Below are 21,955 nucleotides of genomic sequence, written 5' to 3'. Positions count from 1 at the left end.
CCTTCACCTCCCCTGGGAGCAGTGGGTCCCCGTCTGCCCCTCCTAAGCTGACCCCCAAGGAGCAGAGGACTCCAGCGCGGGCATCCGGCCCCTTACTGCCCCTGTGCTCTGGCTGCAGGCAGCTCCACGCCTACCTTGAGACGCTGGTAACAGACATCCTGATCCCCAACCTACAGTGGCATGCCGGGAGGACCGCTGCAGCTATCCGCACAGCCGCTGTAGCCGCCCTCTGGGCACTCGTCAGCTCTGGGACCCTGTCAGCTGAGCAGGTACTGACCCAGCTGGTGGGGTCTGGTCTGGGGGAGGAGGGAGAGGACAGGCCATGTGGGCTGCAGTGTGGAAATGTGGGAACACTGACACATCTGTGTGGTTCTGTCTCTTTTGGGTCTGGAAGTGCAGGTTAGGCGCTGGCTTCTCATCTGCAGCCTTTGAGCCCAAGCTATAGACCAAGTGGCTGCCCACCCCACAATAGAGCAGATGGCGAGCAGGAGTGGGGCTGGGATGTAACCTCGGGCAGAGATTGCTTGGGGCTTTGTGTTAACAAGGGTGTGCCAGTCTCAGGAACCTCTCCAGTTAACACAGGCTAGGTACAGGCAGCAGAAGTAAACGCGCAGTCAGAAAACGGTCTGTGGGCTGCTGGCATTGCTCAGCGCCACCTCCTGGCTGGTAAAGGTAAAGGCTTCAGAGCCCGAGGTCTCCCCTACAGCCTGTACCTCAGCTGTTCAAATGAGCTAAACGTTTAAGTCCAGATTCATGTTTACTTTTCTGGTAAAAATTCCAAAACAGCATTTTAGAATCCCATGCATACACTGAGTGAGTGGTGGTCCCCATGCCTCTGCTCTGTTTGCAGATCCTGGAAGTGCAGGGGGCTCTGATGCCACAGATGGTGACCACCCTCGAAGAGGACTCACAGATGACCCGGATGCTCTCATGCCGCATCATCAACCTGTTCCTGCAAACCGCTGGGAACAGGAGCGAACCAGAAAAGCTGGTCAAGATCTACCCCGGTAGGGCCGTTCTGTGCCTCAGATTGTGAGGGGGGTGTTGTTGTTATGTACGGTAGAGTCAGTTTCAACTCATAGAGACCCTGTACAGGGTTCCCGAGGCTGTAAATCTTTACAGGAGCAGAAAGCCTCTCTTTCTCCTGCAGAACAGCTGGTAGTTTCGAACTGCTGACAGTGAAATTAGCAGCCCAATTCGTAGCCACTACGCTACCAGAGCTCCTTGTGAGGGGTTAGGGAGTAAATTTGACCGCAGTTTGTACTCTCAGGGTGCATTGGTGGCACAATGATGAAAGCACTCAGATGCTCACTGAAAGGTTAGCGGTTGAAACCTACCAAGTGCTCAGTGGGAGAAAGATGTGGTAATCTGCTCCCGTAAAGATGACAGCCTTGGAAACCCTGTGGGGTCACACTTGAGTGGGAATCAACTCAGTGACAGTGGGCTGTTTTCTACTTTCTGACCACTGGTCAGGTTGGTTCTGCATCCAACATGGCAGATAAAACTGAGGGGCACAACCCCACATGGAAAAGGATAAACATCTTGTGGGTCAGAAGTGGGGCAGCATGGCGATAGGACCAGGGTTAAGCCATGGCAGTGACCAAGACAGACCCCAGAAAAAGGACATCTGGGATGTGGGCAGAGATGGAGCCACACAGAGAAGCCTGGCTATGGCGCCCCCCCAGAGCCTCTGGGTGTTGGGAGTCCAGCATAGACTGTGATGAGCTCAGCAGACGGATAGAAGTCACCAAAACACTAAAAAGAGTAGTAAGTGCAGAGAGGATGGTCCCTTCCCCAGGTGCACAAAAGCCTGAGGACACACGGAAGAGCTGGCGTGGTGGAGGATGCCAGCAAGACCCAGTGGTAGACCTGAAATCCTCATAGCACTGTCTTAGCGGTAGAGTCTGACAGTGTGCTTAAGATCCTGAACTAGCATGCATTAGAAAACCAGCTGAAAGGACAGAAAGGGGTGAAGCCGGTCGTGTGTAATCACAGGTAGCAGATGGGCGGGCGAGGCGCACCAGGTTCAGGACACTGTACCTCATTGGTATTTCCATTTCCCGAGCTGGGTAGTGGCTATAGAGGTTTGCATTGATATCTATACTTTCATATGCCAGAAATATGTGGCAATTTAAAAAAAAAAGTTTTCAGAATTCCTGGAAATTAAACATCATTGAGCTCATCATCTCAGTAACTGGGTAAACAAAATGTGGTACATACATGCATGCAATAGAAGACTACTCAGGCAGTAGTAGAAATGAATACATGCTTCAGTATGGGTGGAGCTGGGAGACCAGTATTACATGACCTCACTCATAAAAAAACAAATGTATAGAAGCCAAAGTTTATCGGTGACCCTCGGAAACCCTGTACAGGGTCGCTATGGGTCGGACCCGACTCGATGGCACTTAACAACAACAACAACAACAACTAGGGGAAAGGGGGGTGGGGGGGTAGAGTCCCTGCCGAGGCTGCTGATGTACAGTCAAGCCGTCATAGGATTTGCTTCCTTGTTTTGTAGGTGTGCAGTCCTAGTTTCATGGAACATCCCATGGCTTAATAACCTGTTGAGTGCTTCTGTTCTGTCTCCTAGTTCACTGCATAGTGCCTGAGGCCTTACAAGCTAACAAGCCGCCATCCAAGTCAGCACAATTAGTTTCTCTTCACCTCGGGCAACAGAGGAAGGTGGATCAGGAATAGGAGAGCATTGAATGTGTGACTAATCGCCTCCATCAACAGCTGCTTCCTTTGGCAGGGTACCAGGACTGGATAATACCCAGATAACACTACTGTATTTTTTGATGAGGGATTCTATAGAATTCGGATTAAGAGGAGAAATGCAGAACAGAATTTAATATTATCATGGGATCCAGGCTTTGTGAACCTCTGAAACTATTGCCCTGAAGATAGTCAACTTTCTTTATGGGATCAAAGTGATAACAGCAACTTGAAAGATTAGATAAGAGCTTTAGGGACTGAATTTATGGTCGGGTAGGAAGAACAACTCAGAGGAGGAGGTTGCACAACTCTTAGAAAAATAATCAATGTCACTAAGGAGCTCTGGTAGCGTAGTGGTTACGAATCGGGCTGCGAACCTTAAGGTCAGCGGTTCGAAACTACCAGCTGCTCCGTGGGAGAAAGATGAGGCTTTCTACTCCCGTAAAGGTTTACACCCTCGGAAACCCTATACAGGGTCGCTATGGGTCGGAACCGACTCGATGGCACATAACAACAACAACAACAAAAGTTGTACACTTGGAAGGGAAAGCAGACTATTTCTGACTGTGTAGCCACTGAAAACCTTAGGAATAAAATGACAGCAGAACATTGTCAGATGTAGTACCAGAAGAGGAGCTCCGCAGGCTAGAAGGCACTCAAAATACGAGACGGGGAAGAGCTGCCTCCTCAAAGTAAAGTTGACTGTGAGGATGCTAATGAGTAAAACGTTGCGGCCTTCATTTGCTGATGGGGCACAACTCACAATGAGAAGAAACACTGCAAACATTCATTAATAATCGAACCATCATCTGAAGAACAGATTTGATGCCTTAGACACTAATAACCAAAGACCAGAAGAGCTGTAGGAAGATATGAAGAGCACCATGCAGGAGGAGAACAAAAGGTCATTAAAAAGACAGGAAAGATTTCTTAAGCACATGGATTTTGAAAAAATACAACATATGCTGTTAAGTGCCGTCGAGTTAGTTCACACTCATAATGAATCTGTATAGGGCTTCTAAGGAGCGGCTGGTGAGTTTGAACCACCAACCTTGCAATTAGCAGTCTGGTGCTTATATCTACAGCGCCACACCAGGACTCTAATACAATTTATGAAATTGCTTATTTTTATTCTAAATTGTCCTTTTGTTTAGCATTAAAGTAGAAATATTGCAGTCTGAGTCATGGGAAGTTTTCCTTACATTGATGCTCTTATCCACCCAGCCCCTGATGAATAGGTGTGTGTCTATCTGGGAAGGAGAGCAGTAAAGTAAGAATTTGGAGGGAATTTCTAACACTAAGAGCAGGCTTTCATTCTGACCTATCATAAAGTAAGGTGATTCCCTAGAAAAGCTAACAGATTTTAAACAGTTACAAGAAAACAGTTGTTTCCAATCCTGAAGTTCAAAACAGATTGCCTCTTGAAATTTGTTTTTTGCTGCCCTTGGATTTCCTCAGCCACCTTGTGGTTTCAGTCAAACAGAAGTCCTATCCCTGATCTTTTTGTCAGTGATGCTTCTAGATTTGGGAAATTTTCTAGGCTATTGACAAGTTTGATGGTGCAATTTCAAAATTGATGTTATTGATTAATGCTTGAGTTGGTAAACAAAGCAGTTTAAAAGCTATGCTGTAAAGTACAAATAACAACGGCTACTTTTTCTTCTCTCCATTTTCCCTGTCGTTTCTGTTGTGCTTGTAGTTTGTCAAGGTCATCAGTGGTACTTCTTACTAATTGTGTTTTCAGTGATGTGCAATGCCCAATATCCCTATTCATCAAAAAAATAAACAGAAATATCCTGGGGAATTAAAAAAAAAGGAAAGAAAAAAGACCAAAATAGATGTCAGAAGAGACTCTGAAACTTGCTCTCCAGTATAAAGATGCTAAAGCAAAAGGAAAGAGCTAAACAGAAAATTTCAAGTGAAAGCTTGAGAAGACAAAGTCAGGTATTACTATGAAATGTGTAAACATCTGACGTTTGAAAACCAAAAGGGAAGGACATGCTCAGTATATTCAAGCTGAAAGAATTGAAAAAAAAAAAAATTCAAGATTCGCCTTACAATATTGAATGATTCAGAATCCTGGTGTGGCACTGTAGGATAAACTTTGGACCACAAGGTCAGTTTGAATCATAAAGCTGGCGGTTCAAACCCACCAGCTGTGCCTTAGAAACCCTATACAAGATTGCTACCAGTCAGGACTGACTCCACCGCACTTAACAATAACAGCAAATGAGCAAAATGTTGAATGATGAAGAAAACATCAAAAGAAGATGAAAGGAATACACAGAGTCATTGTACAAAAAATAAATGATAGGTCTCTAACCATTTCAAAACGCAGCATATGATAACCAGTGGTACTAAAGGAAGAAGTCTAAGCTGCACTGTAGGAATTGGCAAAAAACAAGACTCCAGAAATGGATGGAATAGAAACTGAAATCTTTCAACAAACTGAGGCAGCACTGGAGGCACAGATTCATCTATACCAAGAAATTTGGAAGACAGCTACCTGGCCAAATGACTGGAGGAGGACCTTATTTGTGCCCATTTCAAAGCGAGGTGGCTCAACGAAATATGGAAATCATCAAAAAAATATCCTTAATATCACATGCAACTAAAATTTTGTTGAAGATAATTCAAAAATGGTGCAACAATACATTGACAGGGAGCTGCCAGAAATTCAAGCTGGATTTAGACAAGGATGTAGAGCAAGGAACATCATTGCTGACATCAGATAGATCTTGGTGAAAAGCAGAGAATACCACTAAGATGTTGATTTATGCTTTATTGACTATGCAAAGGCTTTATGCAGATCATAAAAGCTATGGATAACATTTCAAAGAATGAGTATTCCAGACATTTAATTGTGCTCATGAGGAACCTGTACATAGACCAAGAGGCAGTCATTAGAATAGAACAAGGGGACACTAAATGGTTTAAAATCAGAAAGGTGTGTGCAAGAACTGTATTCTTTCACCATACTTATTCAGTCTGTATGCTGAGCAAATAATCCGAGAGGCTGAATTATGAGGAGAAAAATGTGGCATCAGAATTTAAGGAAGACTCGTTAACAACATGCAATGTGCAGATGACACAACTTTGCTTGCTAAAAGTGAAGAGGATTAAAGACTGATGAAGGTCAAAGCCATCAGTATGGGATGTAAAGAAAACAAAAATCCTTACAACTGGGCCAACAAATAACATCATGATAAATGGATAAAAGATTGAATTTGTTATCATGACTAATTACGACTGTCACAACTGTAAAGGTAGAAGTTTTATAACTAAAAGGGGGTAATAGTGAATCTTGCTGTCCAGGAACAGAGGACTCTATCCAGACCACAAGCGAAACGTGGGACCCTGTCCAGAGAAGCAGCAACACCAGAGATGGAGGCAGATATGAGGACATGGAGAGAGGGAACAGCTGAGGACTCTAGACTTATGGAAAGAGAGGGACTGAGTGCTGGTGGCCAGGAGGCAGGCTTACAGAATGTGCCCTTTGGTTGTTTAAGTGATTATATTTTCCGGAGTGTTTTTGTGTACATCACAAAAAGAAAAACAGAGGGACTAGAAGCAAATACTGTTGAATGATGATGCATGGAGGAGATTGTAATCATTACTATGAAACAATGAGTGTAAAACCGATGTACTCTCTTGTAAACTGTCACTCAAGTCACAATAAAAACTTTTTAAAAAATTAAATTAAAAGATTGAAGTTGTCAAAGACTTCATTTTGCTTAGATCCATTATCAAGACTCATGGAAGCAGCAGTCAAGAGATCAAATGAAGTATTGCATTAGGCAAATCTGCTGCACAAGACCTCTCTAAAGTGTTCAATGTGTTGATGGTAGATCCAAGTAAAATGAAGTCTTTGACTACTTCAATCTTTTATTCATTGATGATGAGGTTATTTATTGGTTCAGTGCTGAGGATTTTTATTTTAAGTTGAAGTGCAACCCATACCGAAGGCTGTGGTCTTTGATCGTCATCAAAAGTATATTAAGTCTATTCACCTGGTTGGTGGTGGTGGTGGTGATGTGCCATGGAGTCAGTTCCGACTCATAGCAACCCTGTTATAGGGTTTCCAAGGCTGTAAATCTTTACAGGAGCAGAAAGCTTCATTTTTCTCCTGCAGAACCACTGGTAGTTTCGAACTGCTGACCGTGAGAGTAGCAGCCCAACTCTTAACTAGTACACTACCAGAGCTCCTTATTCACCCGCTTGTTGTTGTTAAGTGCCATCGAGTCAGTTCCAACCCATAACAAACCCTATATAGGGTTTCCGAGGAGCAGCTGATGAGCTTGAACCACCAACCTGGCAGTTCAAATGGCTTTCCAGTCTGGTGCATTAACCCACAGCGTCACACCAGGACTCCACATTCACCCGGTAGTAGGTGCCAAAATTTTCAAAAATGTTCAAGGAGAAAAGCATGAATTTGATATACTCTGCCCACTGGCCCACTCAGAAGTGGTCACTGTTGTTTGGGTTGTAGGCAATCTGGTTGTGGGGCTCATGGTGGCCCCTGGGCCTCAGCGCTATCTGACACCTATCTCTCTAGTACTGTCAATGGTCTATAGAGCCGCCAGGTTTGCCTCCAGGTGAGGGGCTTTGAATCCCTTCAGGGACCAGATGATAGGGTGTTTCACAGACCAAACAGAGACAAACCCCCATTTGAGGCTTGAGAGGTGTCCCACCAGAGCCGGGGTCCAAACCTTCCCTCTGACTGCACCCTCAATCCTGAGTGTGGGACCCAGGTGGCAACTCGCCCCAAGTGTGAGAGCTCCACTGTGTGGCCTCCCTCTGGGGGACATGTCGCTGCCTAACACTGTCCTGGTTGCTGCTTCCAGAACTCTTAAAACGCCTGGACGACGTTTCCAACGAAGTGAGGATTGCAGCTGCAGGTACCTTGACTACCTGGCTGAAGTGTGTCCGCAACGATGACAGCAAGTCCTCCTACCAGAGTACCATCCAGTACCTGTACAAGGAGCTGCTCGTGTACCTTGATGACCCGGAGCCCGCCATCCAGGACGTGGTCTTAGGTGAGCCTATCAAATGTGCTGTGTCCGAGAGCCTGGCGGCCTCACACCTGAACTGAAATTGGGAAAATTTTAAACTATTTATTCATTTATTTTTAAAATAGCAGTAAGCCCATTTACACATTAGGATATATGCCATGATTTTGCCAAGCGAAGTCATTAGCAAGAAGAGTGGCATGGGTTTACCTTTTTGCTAGTCTGTAATGTCTAAGTGAATAGAAGACAACTGGAGTTTCTTATCTACTCTGCCCTGGTGGTATAGCATTGAGCAGCTAATCACAAGGTCAGCAGTTCAAACTCACCAGCCACTACATGAGAGAAAGATGAAGCTGTGTGCGTTCATAAAGATTTACAGTCTCTTACTCTATCCTATATGGTCTCTACAAGTCAAACTTTACTCAATGGTAATAGGATTTTGGTTCTATGTGGTGGATGTTATGTACCGTGGGGTCAGTTCCGACTCATAGTGACCCTGTACAGGGTTTCCAAGGCTGTAAATCTTTGCAGGAGCAGAAAGCTTCATCTTTCTTCTGTGGAACAGCTGGTTCTACACTCAGTTGCAAATGCTGTCCTAGCCGAAACTTAATGGCAGAAGGAGTCCCTAGGTGACTTAACTGTGAACACACTTAGCTACCAACCGAAAGGTTGAAAATTTGAGTCCACCCAGAGGCCTTGGAAGAAAGGCCTGGTGATCAGGGCACCATCAGTAGAATCTGTTGTCATTGTGAAGTGCCGTCCAGTCAATTCCGACTCACAGTGACCCTGTATAGGGTTTCCGAGGCTTTAAATCTTAATGGGAGCAGAGTAGGCGGGTTCAAACCGTGGTCCTTGTGGTTCTTAGCCCAGTGCTTACCATATGGAGCTACTACACTAACTCTTATGAAAGCTCAGCCCCTGAAAGCCCCTTGAGGCATGGTTCTACTCTGACACACACAGAAGCGCATGAGGTGACTTGGCAACTGCTTTCTTTAATATGGGAGGAGTCTGGCTTCCCACATAACGTGACTGGAGATGAGTTTTGAATGCTCCTCGAGTAACTGTGGACATTCCCCTTAGCTGTGGCACCAGAGCAGGTTGCTCCCTGAGAGTTCATACACACAGCTTTCCCTGTTTCACTGAGGGCATTGAGTGAAGCATGTGTTTATGTACAGTGAGTCTGCCCTGTTCTGTTAGGGAGACATGTGGACTCTCAGGAGACCCTCCAGGCTCTCAGCTCACTGGGAACCGCCACCTTCCACAAAGCAAAACCTGCTGCTGAGGCAAACAATGCCGCCCAGCCATCCTCAAGGCTATCTGCGAGGGCCTCTCGTTAATGGTCTGCTAGCAGCACCAACAAATTGGAACTCTTACTCCTTTTGTCCTCATTGTGACCGTTAAAAAATGCCCTTGCAGATGTTTTAGTTTTAATAGGAAACATTTCTGCCTATTGGACAGAAATGCTTTTTCTTTTTTTTGTAGCCTTTTGTAGCCACGAGTTCTGCATCTTTTTGTAGCCATGAGCTCTGCATCCACAGATTCAGCCAACCACAAATCAGAAGTGTTCGGGTGATGGGTGGTGGAAGAAAAACAAGTGGTGAATGCAGTCCCTCACAGACTAAGGGAGGGTACTACAGTGCAATTTCCAGAACATTTGCATTGTAAGTAATCGAGGCACGGCTTACTGTACACAAGAGCATGTGCGTAATTTATGTGCAAATACTATGCCATCTCATACAAGGGACTTTGAGCATCTGGGCAGTGTGGCCTGTTACCAGTTTCCCTGTAGACATGGAGATATGGCTATATTCAGAAACCACTAACAGGTGGCTGTGATACTTTTTCCTGGCATGTCTTATGTGCTTGGCTATTTTCCAGAGGTACTTAAGGAGGGCAGTGTCCTGTTCCCTGAGATCCTGGTACAGGAAACTGAGGCTGTCCTTCACAAGCACCGCTCCCCGGCCCACTGCGAGCAGCTCCTGAAGCACTTGCAGGCCCTGGTGGTCGCGCACTGACCACTCTCAGATCGGCGCCTCAGACCAGTGCCAGCGCCCATCTTCCACGGGGCACCTCTGTCAGCAGCGAGGGCACTCACAAGAAGACTGTGACAGCCAGAAGAATGTCATCCCCACACAATGTATCCCTTAGTCTCCAGGGACCGGTGGTCTAGCACCCAGCCTTTCTGAAACAGCGTTCACCAATGGGGTCCATATTTGTACGCCTCTTCAGACCGTTCATTAAGAGATCTGCTGATGATCTACAGACAATTCGAAGTTAAACTAAATGGCATCCCGGCAGCCAAGTCAGCCCTACTGTGATTCCCTTTTTTGGGCCCCAAGTGCACAGCTCTGCCCTGGATGACTGGTTGTGCTTGCTGACATGCCTAGGAAGAATGTTCTTGACTATTTTTATAAAGCCGAAGTAAATTTAAAAACTCTTCATCTATTTTTGGGTTCTATCTCTTGAAACTTAACTATCTCAGTGAGCAGACTAAAAGCAATTTGAAATCTCAAGAACTGTTTGTCTATGAAACTTCCCATTTTAAATACACTGGAATTTAAAGTGATAAAGATACATACAATGGTTTTTTTCTGAAGCCAGTAATGCTTATAATAGCTTCTAGTATTGAAAATAAAATCATATATTTTTTTGGTTGCTCTCTTATACCTAGCAGTAAAGTAAAATTATATTTTCGTTTCTAACCCTTTCCACACCCAAGTGCCTGCAAGATTTTGTTTCAAGTGGGTATTGTTTGCATAAGCCAGTATTTATGTTAAAGTAAGGGGGGGGCGAAAATGCTGTGTGTTTTCCAGCCACCAAATATTAACATTTATGTTTTAATGTCCAAATTTTTAATTAAAACTATTTATAATTATTTTGTGTGCCTGTGTCTTAGTTTTCCAGTGCTGCTGTAATACCACAAGTGATGGTTTTAGCTAATTTAAATGGATTATCTCACAGTTTAGGAGGCTAAAACTCTGAATTCAGGGCGCCACTCTTCCACTATTCCCTTAGCCCTCTTTCTCTGCATCCATAGTTCCAAGAGTGGTTACCTAACCCGCAACATTAGCATCCCCTGGGATTGTTAGAAATGCATGTTATCAGGCCTCAGAGCAGCCCTACCTCATCTGTCAGCCCTACCCTGGGTGTTTCGGATGTGTGAGGACCCTGCCTGACACCAAACACTGACCCGTCCAGTGTTCTCTGTCTTCCATCAGCCATTAGGTGTTAGGGTAAGGCTTTCTTTCTCTGTTGGCTCTGAAGATAGGTCCTTGTCTCCTTTCAACATCTGTAGGTGGTCTTCCTTAGAGATCACCATGGATTGTGGTATCCATCTTCCCCTGGGTCTAGGAGGTTTTCAGACACCCTGCACCTGGCTCTTCTTTCTTGGGGGTAGGAGGTCCCTTCCTCTCTGATCCCTTCTATCTCTCTCAGAATAAAAGGAAATGCAGGCCACACCCAGGGAAACCCCTTTCATTGGATCAGGGCTGTGACCTGAATAAGGGTGTTGTAGCCCAACCTCATCTCCTTACAACTGACTCGCTGATCACATTAGGTCACATCATGGATGATTACATTACTGTCCAATTACAGAAGCATGGCCCAGCCAATATGACAAATATTCTGAGGGGTACATAATTCAATCCATGTCAGCCTATCGTTACCAAATTTGGTACTGAATTTGGTAACCAGCGTTTTTAGAAATATCTGATTTTTTCCTTGGATTGACCTCAGCCAGCTGCAGAATTCTGGGCCTCTCGGCTGGGAGGGCTGTGGAGTCTCAGTGTAATGTGATTTCTGGACACCAGGTGGCAGAAGGCTCCACTATGGCATTGCTGAAGCTGCCCTCAAGTCTTCACCTGGAAAAGGGCTGGAGGGAAAACAAAACCCTGGGGGAAGGGAGGGGACTGAGGGTCTGAATCTGTGCCTAGACCCCATCCTTGCAGCCCAGATCCCATGGGGAGGCATTCCTTGCACTGCAAGTTGGAACCACCTTTCTGTCTCCATCTAATTCTGAAGTCCTCATTACTGCTTTCTGAGCGCAGTTTCCATAACTGATAGCCAGGAGGTTTATGTTGTTAAGTGCCATTGAGTTGGTTCCGACCCATAGAGATGCTATATAGGGTTTCCAAGGAGCAGCTGGTGAGCTTGAACCACCAACCTTGCAGTTCAAATGGCTTTGCAGTCTGACACATTAGCCCATAGTGCCACACCAGGACTCCAGGGGGGTTATGTTGTTAAGTGTTGTCGAGTCGGTTCCGACCCATAGCGACCCTCTAGAGGGTTTCCAAGGAGCAACTGGTGAACTTGAACCACCAACCTTGCAGTTCAAACCGACTGTGCAATCTAGCGCATTAACCCACACTTCTTTAAATTATCTCTTCCACCAATTCCGTAGTTTCCCTTAGCTCTCTTTCTCTGCTGTTTTCTTAAAGGTTCCTAAAGAGTTGACATCCATAGTTCTCAGAGAGTGGTTACCAAAGCCACAGCATCAGCGCCCTCTAGGAATCTTAGAAATGCAGAGACCTCCATTGTCCTTCTGGGATGGGACCTAGAAATCAGTTCCCCCACACCTATCCCTGGGTGTTCCCCTGCCTGAGCCCCAAGAACTGACCCGTCTAGTGCTCTCTTCTGTTTTTAGTCAGCCATTAGGTATCTCAAGAACCCAAAATAAACAGCAGCAGGCTTAGCTGGGAGGACAAGGTTCACCTGGTCAGCAGTGGGCCTGCCTGGTGAGAATAGGCTAGGTTGGTATGCCATTGCTTTCTGGCTGTCCAGCCCAGCTTCCAGTTAGCAGACGTGATTTGCGAGTGGGACAATGGAAAGAAAGAGCAGTGTGTTTTAGTTTCTACCCATTTTTAAAATGAGATACTCAGACATCATTACAACTAATCAGTGCAAAATGGCACAGTGTTAACAGGTTATAAGTGTTCAGAGACACAACTTCAGTCTTCAAAGATACGCTATGCCCTCTGCACTAAATTCTTAGAAATTCTTACAAACTCTTCATCCAATTCAACACCACATGCCAGGTGGTGAGGAAGCAGAACAAACTGCAGCCTCTTAAGTTGTCTGAAGTACCATAAATATACCTCAAAGTTCACCCGTTCTAGAGTAGAGCAACCATCACTACAATCCAGTTGTAGAATACTTCCATCGCCCCGAAGCCTTCTGATTTGTCCATCAGAGCCCCAGTTAATACTGGGCCAAACTCTCAGCTCACTGGTCGGCACACCTGTTTCTGTTGCATAGAGAAGCCTGTTGAGAATCCCAAAGCAAAAGGTCTATCAAAGCACAAAGATCTGTACCCAAGTATACACAGTAGCTTTAGTCTAGCCCCAAACTGGAAGCAATCCAAATGCCCGTTAGCAGCTATGAATAGATAACCTGTACTATGTCCACACAATAGGGTACTACATTGTAATACAAAGGAACAGATAACTGATGGCCGCTGCAACGTGGCTGGCTCTCACAGACATTATGCTGTCTCACAGACAGACGTATGAACGTCCATGGAATTCTAGAACAGGCAAAGCTGTTCTCCAGCTCCCTTTGTTCATCACTGCATCACCGATGTGTACCTAGGAGCTCACTATGCTATTCTGTGTGTGTGTGTTTATGTGTAGTGTTTCATAATGAAAAGTATTTAAACGGTTTAAAAGATAAAAAAAAAAAAAAAAACACCATCTGGCTGAGCTCAGAAAGCAGACACAAAAGCTGAGTATTCTGGGAGGGTGGCTCCGCTAGACAGAAGCAGGAAGGGCGGTGTCCCCTTGATCGAGGGTTGTCTTTCCATTACCTCCCAGCCAGCCTGGGAACTTAAAGCTTCTCTGAAAGTCATGATTCCACCCTGATTTTTTTCCCAACTTCCAGGATTCTCTAGAGAGAATCATGAGACATAACAAAAGAAGGACATCACTGGATGTTACATCGGGTGGTGTGCTTCCTTTTTGTCTTCCAGACTTGAGTTGTTGATCATTTTAAAGGATTTTAACGCCCACAGGCAGTGCTGTTACAGACAGCAGTTGCTATCACAGAAGGGACCCCATCAGCCTCTCTCCTTTGACTTAGGCATGACCTTGGCTCTTGCGCCCCAGGACTCTAACTCTTCTGTGACTCTTCCTCTAATAGTGCTAGAAGCCAGCCTGGTTACTGAGACCTGGAACTTGCCCCAAAGGGCAAAAGCACTTGCTAGTTTGTTCTTAGCTTCAGGGTTTTCTTAATGACTTGGAAAGTGTAATTTAAAGAGACAAGGCAGTTGCTGATTCTTGGCTAACAGCAAATGGGAAACTGTAGACAGAAGAATCTATTTAGAATTCTAGGTGTTCTTTTCCTGGCCTAATTGCAGGCACAATTATCCTTTGGGGCTATAGATTCGTTTTCTTATATTTCCATTCTTCAGAAAGTGAGTTGACAGTTTTGGCTAAGATGGAAAGTAAAGAGAGGTGATTAACGACAGCAAATGTAAAATGAGGGCAAGCTTTTGAAATGTGTGTAGGGGAACTGAGCTTGGCACAAATGTCAGGACTTTTTTGGACACTGTAAATGAAAGGCATTAGAATTGAGGTTTTCACCCTTAAATCCAATTCTTTGGGGCTCAATGTGCATGCCAAGGTATTTCAGTTGTATAATGAACCTACGCATCAATCCTGCTGACCCTGCAACTGAGCTGACAAAGGCTGTGTAAGGAATGGCCACCACCTGTTGAAAACAGTTACCTCGGCCAACTTCACTAGCTGTTGAGAAGCAGCTTTGACCTTTGTGTTAGGGTGAAAGTGTTAGCAACCAACACTTCTCATCCAAGTCCTTTAGCCTGTTCCCCTTTTATTTGTTCCGGAAAGTATTTAGAAAAATTCGTATACAACTTAAAACCCGTGATAACGTTGAATGACAGGTTGGCCATCGCTATTTCGGAGTATAAAATTCCTACTCACTGCAAAGCCGTTTGAACTGCAAGGTTGGCAGTTCAAGCTCACCAGCTGCTCCTTGGAAACTCTATACAGGGTCACTATGGGTCAGAACTGACTCGACTGCATGCAACAACTACAAGACCAAACAACAACTATTCCTAGTCATTCTAAGGACTTAACACTGAGGTGTATGAAGATTGGGTAGTATCCCAAGATTCACACCCTATTCTCTTACAACTCACTGACAGGATTTGGTCAGACTCTAAGCCCAACAGCCAACTTCTCTCCCCCAGGGGCCCTCTTTGTACTTGTTCAACGTTCCTGCTTTCACATTAAAAAGGGGGGAAAGTGCGAACAGAGAAGCAACAAGAGTTGGCGGATACATGCAGACCATTGACTTGGTGTCATTTGGGAGTCCTCTGCCTGCTGCTACGGTTCTGCCATCTGTCGCCAGCTCTGGGGCCCACCTGCTTCTGGAAGCCACGGGTCAGCTGTTCTGGGTCTGTGAGGGCGGGTTGGAGGGCGCTTGTCCTCGAGTTGAGGGAAGGCGAGCTCCCACCTGCTGCGGGCTGACCTGACCAGCATCCCTCAGCAAGTGTCCACGGTCCACAACATTCTTCATTCGACAACATGGACGGAGGACTCGAAGCCCTCAGATGCCCAGGTCCCATCTGACTAGCAGTGGCAGTCCAGGCTCATCATGGTCTCGGCCATTAAGAGGGGCAGTGCTTCATGTGGCCATTGACAACGGGGCGCTTGCAACCTGAGAGACGAGCAAACCTAGCGGGCAGTCAGTGAACAACTTTCCCGGTATTGGGGGTGGGGGGGAAGAGCACGTGACTAGGACTCAGCCAATCAGCAGACGCCCTCCGCGATTTGGGCGTGCCTGTTCCATTTGGCGGGTGGTGACACTACGTATAGGCCTTGGTGAGGCAGCTTCAGCCCGGAAGGCATGGATGGCGTTTGGTGATAGTCGCTTCAAGCGCTGAGTAATGCTCCTGAGGCCCCCTCCGTGTCCGTGCCCCTTTGGTAAGTGCCATTTCTGCGTCGGTGATCAAGCAAAATTCTGTCATAACACAAAGACTCCGACTTGTCAGGGGAGCCAGAAGCTAGTGGAGGAGACAGGCCTCTGAGGCCTTCATTCAGAAACCACCCTGCCCTTGTCACGACCACCACCACCTCTGACCAGCATGCCCACCTCACTCCTACCTTTCCAATCTTAGTTCCAAGAAATCCAGTCCCAGCCTTACAGGGAATGCGAGTGCGAGCGAGTCAGGCGGCTCCAGTCAATTCCACACAATTACCCAGACCTGGACCTAGAGTTCTAGATGCCAACTTTCTCCTCAAAAGTTTCAGGGTACAACTTTGTTGCCTGTCAGTTGACAGTTTAATGGTTGTTCTTATGTAAGAGTCCTGAGTTTTGTCTCCAGATGCCATTTAAAGTCTCCGTATCCTTGAGATTTCGAAATTTCCTAAGAGTGAGTCTAGACGGAGGCCTTTTTCAATTCACCTGCTCTATGCTAATGGAACCTTTCAGTATATACATAGACTTCCCCTGGGCGTCGCCTCTGTTTTCTGGAACTTCTGTGCCTGATGTTGAACATCCTGCAGATTGATCCTGTAGATCTCTTGTCATTTCTCATCTCTCTCTCTCATTTCATTATTCTTTGAGGTTCTTTTTGAGTTTCTATAGAGCTCTGGTAGCGTAGTGGTTACGAATCGGGCTGCGAACCTTAAGGTCAGTGGTTCGAAACTACCAGCCGCTCCGCGGGAGAAAGATGAGGCTTTCTACTCCCGTAAGGATTTACACCCTCGGAAACCCTGTACAGGGTCGCTATGGGTCGGCTCCGACTCGAAGGCACTTAACAACAACAACATAGTACTAAATAATATACAGTCTTTCCCTTTCCCCTCTTCTTTTTCCTTCCTTTTCTTCACCTCTTTCCTTCATCCTTATTTTTTTCATGTGCCTCGGAAACCCTGTACATGGTCGCTATGAGTCGGAACCGACTCCACGGCACATAACAACAACAACAACAAAGAGAATTACTTTGTTTTCATTACTACCCTTCTATTAACCTTTATATTTCTATCATTTCGCTTTTTAAAGGTTCTTTCTCTTTAAATCCACCTTATTGAAATGTAGCTTACCTTTTGATGAGTTTTGAAAAAATACACGGTTGTGTAATCACCAACACAATCAAGATATACACGTAGAACATTTCCATTAAAGCCAAAAGTTGTCTTGAACTCTTTCCCACCAAATATAAACCCACCACTAATATGCTTTCTGTCACTGCAAATTAAACTTTTTTCCCCTAGAGTGTCAAATAAGTAGAATCAGACCATTCAGTCTTTAGTATCTTACGTCTTTTGCTCAACATCATTGCTTGTTGTTTGGTGCTATCAAGTCAGTTCCAACTCATAGCAACCCTATACACAACAGGGCAAAACTCGGCCAGGTCTTGCGCCATCTACACAATTGCTATTATCTTTGAGTTCATAGTTGTGGCCACTGTGTCAGTCCATCTCATTGAGGGTCTTGTCTTGCTCTTTTTGCTTACTCTTTATTTTGCAAAGCATGATGTCCTTTTCCAGGGACTGGTCCCTCCTGGTAACATGTCCAAAGTATATGAGACAAAGTCTCACCATCCTTCCTTCTAAAGAGCATTCTGGCTGTACTTTTTCCAAAACAAACTGTGTTTGTTCTTCTGACCATCCATGATACTTTCAATATTCTTCGCCAAAGCCTTAATTCAAATGCATAAATTCTTTTCCTGTCTTCTGTATTCATTACCCAGCTTTCTCATGACTATGAGGTTACTGAAAATACCATGGCGTGGGTCATATGTACCTTAGTCCTCAAAATTACATCTTTTCTCTTTTCACACTAAAGGGGTCTTTTGCAGCAAATTTGCCTAATGCAATGTCTTGATTTCTTGACTGCTGCGTCCAATGAGTGTTGATTGTGGATCCAAGTAAAATGAAATCTTTAATAACTTTAATATTTTTCCCTGTTTATCATGATGTTATTTATTGATCCACTTGTGGGAATTTTTGTTTTCTTTACATTGAGATCCAATGTGATCCATACTGAAGACTGTATTCTTTGATCTTCTTGCTCAACATAGGTTTTGAGATTTATCCATGAGATTTGTCCATTATCCAATACTAATCCATTCCAATTATGGCTGAGGAGTATCAGTTGTATGGATTACCACATTTTTAATCTATGAAGTAGTTGATGGACATTTGGCTTATTCCAACTCAATTACCAATAAAGCTTCTATGAACATTGTATAAATATTGCTGTAGACATGTTTTCATTTCTCTTGGACAAAAATGTTGCTACTGTTGCTGTTAAGTGCCATCCAGTCAGTTCTGACTCATAGCAACTTTGTGTAGGCTTTCCAAGGCTATGAATCTCAGGAGCAGAAAGCCAAATCTTTCTCCTGAATTACCGCTGGTGGGTGTGCACTGCTGACCTTGTGGTTAATGGGCCAGTGCTTATCCTGTAGCTCCACTGCACAGAATGGGGCTCTCTATTGCTCAGCTTTGCTGTTCATCAGAGTAAATTTAAAACCTACCAATCTATGGTGTTCTGCCAGTATTTCTGGGACACCCCCACCCAACCTCTTTTTTTTAAATATTTGCACAACTGATTTGAATGGTACAGATAATATTAAGCTACACAGGAAAACAAGAAAATGACAGTGAGTAAGTGGCAAATTGAACAAAAAAAAAAAAGGCAATGAATTTCAAAGAAGACAGTACTTAAAGCAATATAAGACAATACCTAGGATTGGAATTTCTGGATTTCATGGATATTACTTCCGTAGACCATCAATTGCTCATATGCAACTTCAGCCTGAAGCTGAAAAAAATTAAAATAAATCAATGAGAGCTAAAATATGACCTTGGATGTCCGGCAAAATGGTAGAATAGGCAGATGCACTCCACAGACCCTCTATAACGAAGATACAAGAGACAAAGTAAAACATACACAGATGAAAATTCTGACACCATGAACTTCAGAAGAAAGGTTAGAGAGGTGGATGGAGTGCTTGCTGGGAGGAGAGGCCAAGCAAGGATGATGAGAGAGGGAGACTGGCTGGTGAACGGCTGGTCAGATATAGCTCCACCATTTTGTGAGCAGCTTTGGCAGCAGGAAAGGTCTATTAGAGCAGATTCACGTGGATGACCGAAAAAGTGCAATTTCTTCTTTTCCCACATGCTCCACTGCTGACCAACCAGAAGTGTGGCCAGCAGACCCTGTTCTCCTAGAGTTCAGAGCCAAGTGATTGGGAGTTATACCAGTGTGAGGTGGTATGCCACTTTGATGCCTGGATTCAGGTGGGCTCAGCCCTAGACCTACAAAACCCTCAGGGCCACCAGACCAGCATTTAACCAGTCACCTTGCCCCGAGCTTTCCTGTGGTCCTAATAGACACTGAAATCAGCTCAATCAAGGGCCCCCACAAACCACTTCTGGATTGAGTACTCTGAACGTAGATAGCACTGAGGCCAATAGGAACTCCATCTAGGGCCAGGAACTCTTCTGTCACATCCCTTTCACGATCACCTGTGAGCTCCTTGAATTGCAGGTACCCACCAGAGATTTCTCTCCTCTTCATCCAACAACTGCACTGTCTGTTTTTACAAATATGACAAATTCACAATGCCACAGAGACAATAGACAATTTTAACTCACACAAAGAAACATGAGAGAATGACTCAAATATTTTCTGCAGAGTCAGAAGATGTTTCTGAGAAAGAAAGGCAATAGAACTAACTGAAAAAGAATTCAAATAATGAAAATTAGGTACCTTGAAAGGATCAAAAGAAAGATCCAGAAAAGCAAGGAGGACACAATAAAACTTCAGAAGAATTCAGGAAAACACTACAAAACCAAACAGACTAAATAAATACAAACTTTGAAACAATACAAAACCTGTGATTAGAAATCTAGATTAAGACTGAGATCTCAGAAATGGACAATACATTGAAAGGGCAAAGGAATAGATGCAAATCAATGGAGGCCCAAATTAGTGAGCTTGCAGATAAATCTCTCAATACTAGTATGCTAGATGAACAATCAGAAAAAAGAATGAAAAGGTCCAAAGAAAGCTTAAGAGTTATGTGGGATATCATGAAGAGGAACAACTTACAGGTGATTGGATTTCTAGAACAGAAAGAGATAAACAAAGAGAAAATTGTCCAAGATTTTTGAAAGAAAGCTTCCCTAAATCATGAAAAATGAGAAGATAAGCATACAAGAAGCTGAATGAACCCCAAAAAGGATAGATCCCAAAAGAAAGTCACCAAGATATATCATAATCAAACTTTCCAAAATCAAACACAAGGAAAGAATCCTGAGAACAGCTCAGGGAAAAATGAAGTTACATACAAAGGAGAACCATAAGACGAAGCTCAGATTTCTCAGCAGAAACTATGTAGGCAAGAAGGCAAAGGAATGACATATGCAAAACTCTGAAAGAAAAAGATTACCCACCAAGAATCGTATATCCAGCAAAGCTGTCCCTCATATACAACGTTGAAATTAGGACATTTCCTGATAAACAGAAATTCAAGGAATTTGTAATGACTAGGTCAACTTTACAAAAAATGCTAAAGAGTGTTCTTTGGTCTGAGAATCAGCGACAGCAGATAACAACATGAGGTTATCATACATGACATCTCACCACCCAGAACTCAATCTAGATATAGAAATATTTAAAATAAAACAAACCTACAAGACTGAAAATAGGGAACCAGAGATATCAATGTATAATGAAGTCAACTACAAAGCAAAAGGAGGGAATAATGTAGAAACAGAACTTCCAAATGGCAAGAAAGTCAAGTAGATTTCAAGCTGAAACAGACTGTTTTAAGCAGGGAAAATGTTAATAAAGGGTAACCTCAAAGAAAAATAATATACCTACACATCAAAAAGAGGAAAATTAGAAAGATTTAGTAAACATAGCACAACAGAAATGAAAATGCAAAGAAAACCCACAAAATGAACACAGAATAGAAAATTATGTGGGACAAAGAATCCAGCACCACACACACACACACAAATACCTACAGAAAAATGACAATAATTAATTTACACTAATCGATAATTACACTGAATGTAAATGGATTACATTTCATGTCAAGAGACATGAAAAGCAGAATAGATAAGAAAATAGGATCCTTCAATATGCTGTCTACAAGAGACATATCAAAAGGTGGAGACAGCCTAAATGCCCATCAACAGAAGAATGGTTAAACAGTCTTTGGTACATACACACAATGGAAAACTATAAAACATTAAAGAATAACAATGAACCTGTGAAACACCTCACAACATGGTTGAACCTGGAGGACATTATGCTGAGTGAAATTAATCAATCACAAAGGCACAAACATTGTATGAGACCAATGTTACAAAAAGTTAAGAAAAGGTTGTCTTGATAAAAGAAACCATATAGGATGATTATGGGGGAAGCAGGGAGGAAGGTAAATTATTCATGGGCTAGAGGATAGATGCATGTCAGGGTAGACAATATACAACAAGAGGGAGGTAGCGGAGACACAGGGAGGAATGCAATAGTTAAAGTGAATAGAGGTAGATGCACTTGTTAACTGTTGGTACATGGAAGCGCTTGCAATCATGTAGTGAAGCAAAGTATGGTTTGTTGAATGTAAAATTGATGATCTGCTCTGCAAACATTCATTTAATTCACAATAAAACATTTAAAAATAATAATAAAATATGATCTTGAACATATCCCACCTGATTTTAGAGATTATCTCAAGAACAGATTTGAGGCATTAGACACTAATGACCAAAGGCCAGAAGAGAACATCATACAGGAAGAAAGCAAGGCATCCTTGAAAAGACAGGAAAGAATGAAAAGACCAAAATGGATGTCAGAAGAGACTGAAATTTACTCTCCACCATAGAAATGCTAAAGTGAATGAATGAAATGAAGAAGTGAAATTGCTGAAAAGAAAATTTCAAAGAGCAGCTCAAGAAGACAAAGCAAAGTATTAATGAAATGTGCAAAGACCCGGAGTTAGAAAACCAAAAGAGAAGAATATACTCAGCATTTCTCTAGCGGAAAGAACTAAAGAAGAAATTCAAGCCTCAAGTTGAAATAGTGACGGATTCTATGGAGAAAATATTAAATGGTGTAGAAACATCAAAAGAAGATGGAAGGTATACACAGAGTCACTGTATCAAAAAGAAATGGTAGAGAGAGCCCTGGAGTCAAAGCCAGTTCCCGTTCCAGTTTTGCCACAGCCCACCGCCTCCTCTTCCTCTTTCAAC

At 43.8% G+C, this 21,955-nt stretch overlaps 1 protein-coding gene across 1 annotated transcript in view; it reads left to right on the top strand.

Moving 5' to 3' along the window:
* Nucleotides 1-9,742, top strand: part of HEATR2 (HEAT repeat containing 2) — a 40,697-nt gene extending 30,955 nt beyond the window's left edge. The window contains exons 10-13 of the mRNA XM_006859887.1: nt 119-269; nt 851-1,007; nt 7,563-7,754; nt 9,606-9,742. Of these exons, the coding sequence (XP_006859949.1) occupies nt 119-269; nt 851-1,007; nt 7,563-7,754; nt 9,606-9,742 (637 nt within the window). The remainder of the gene's footprint in view (nt 1-118; nt 270-850; nt 1,008-7,562; nt 7,755-9,605) is intronic.
* Nucleotides 9,743-21,955: the final 12,213 nt, after the last annotated feature.

This window comes from Chrysochloris asiatica, unplaced genomic scaffold (genome assembly GCF_000296735.1).
Source record: "Chrysochloris asiatica unplaced genomic scaffold, ChrAsi1.0 scaffold00034, whole genome shotgun sequence".
Classification (NCBI taxonomy): Eukaryota; Metazoa; Chordata; class Mammalia; order Afrosoricida; family Chrysochloridae; genus Chrysochloris; species Chrysochloris asiatica.
The sequence above is the reverse complement of the archived record's forward strand: the minus strand, read 5'-3'. Positions and strand labels throughout refer to the sequence as shown.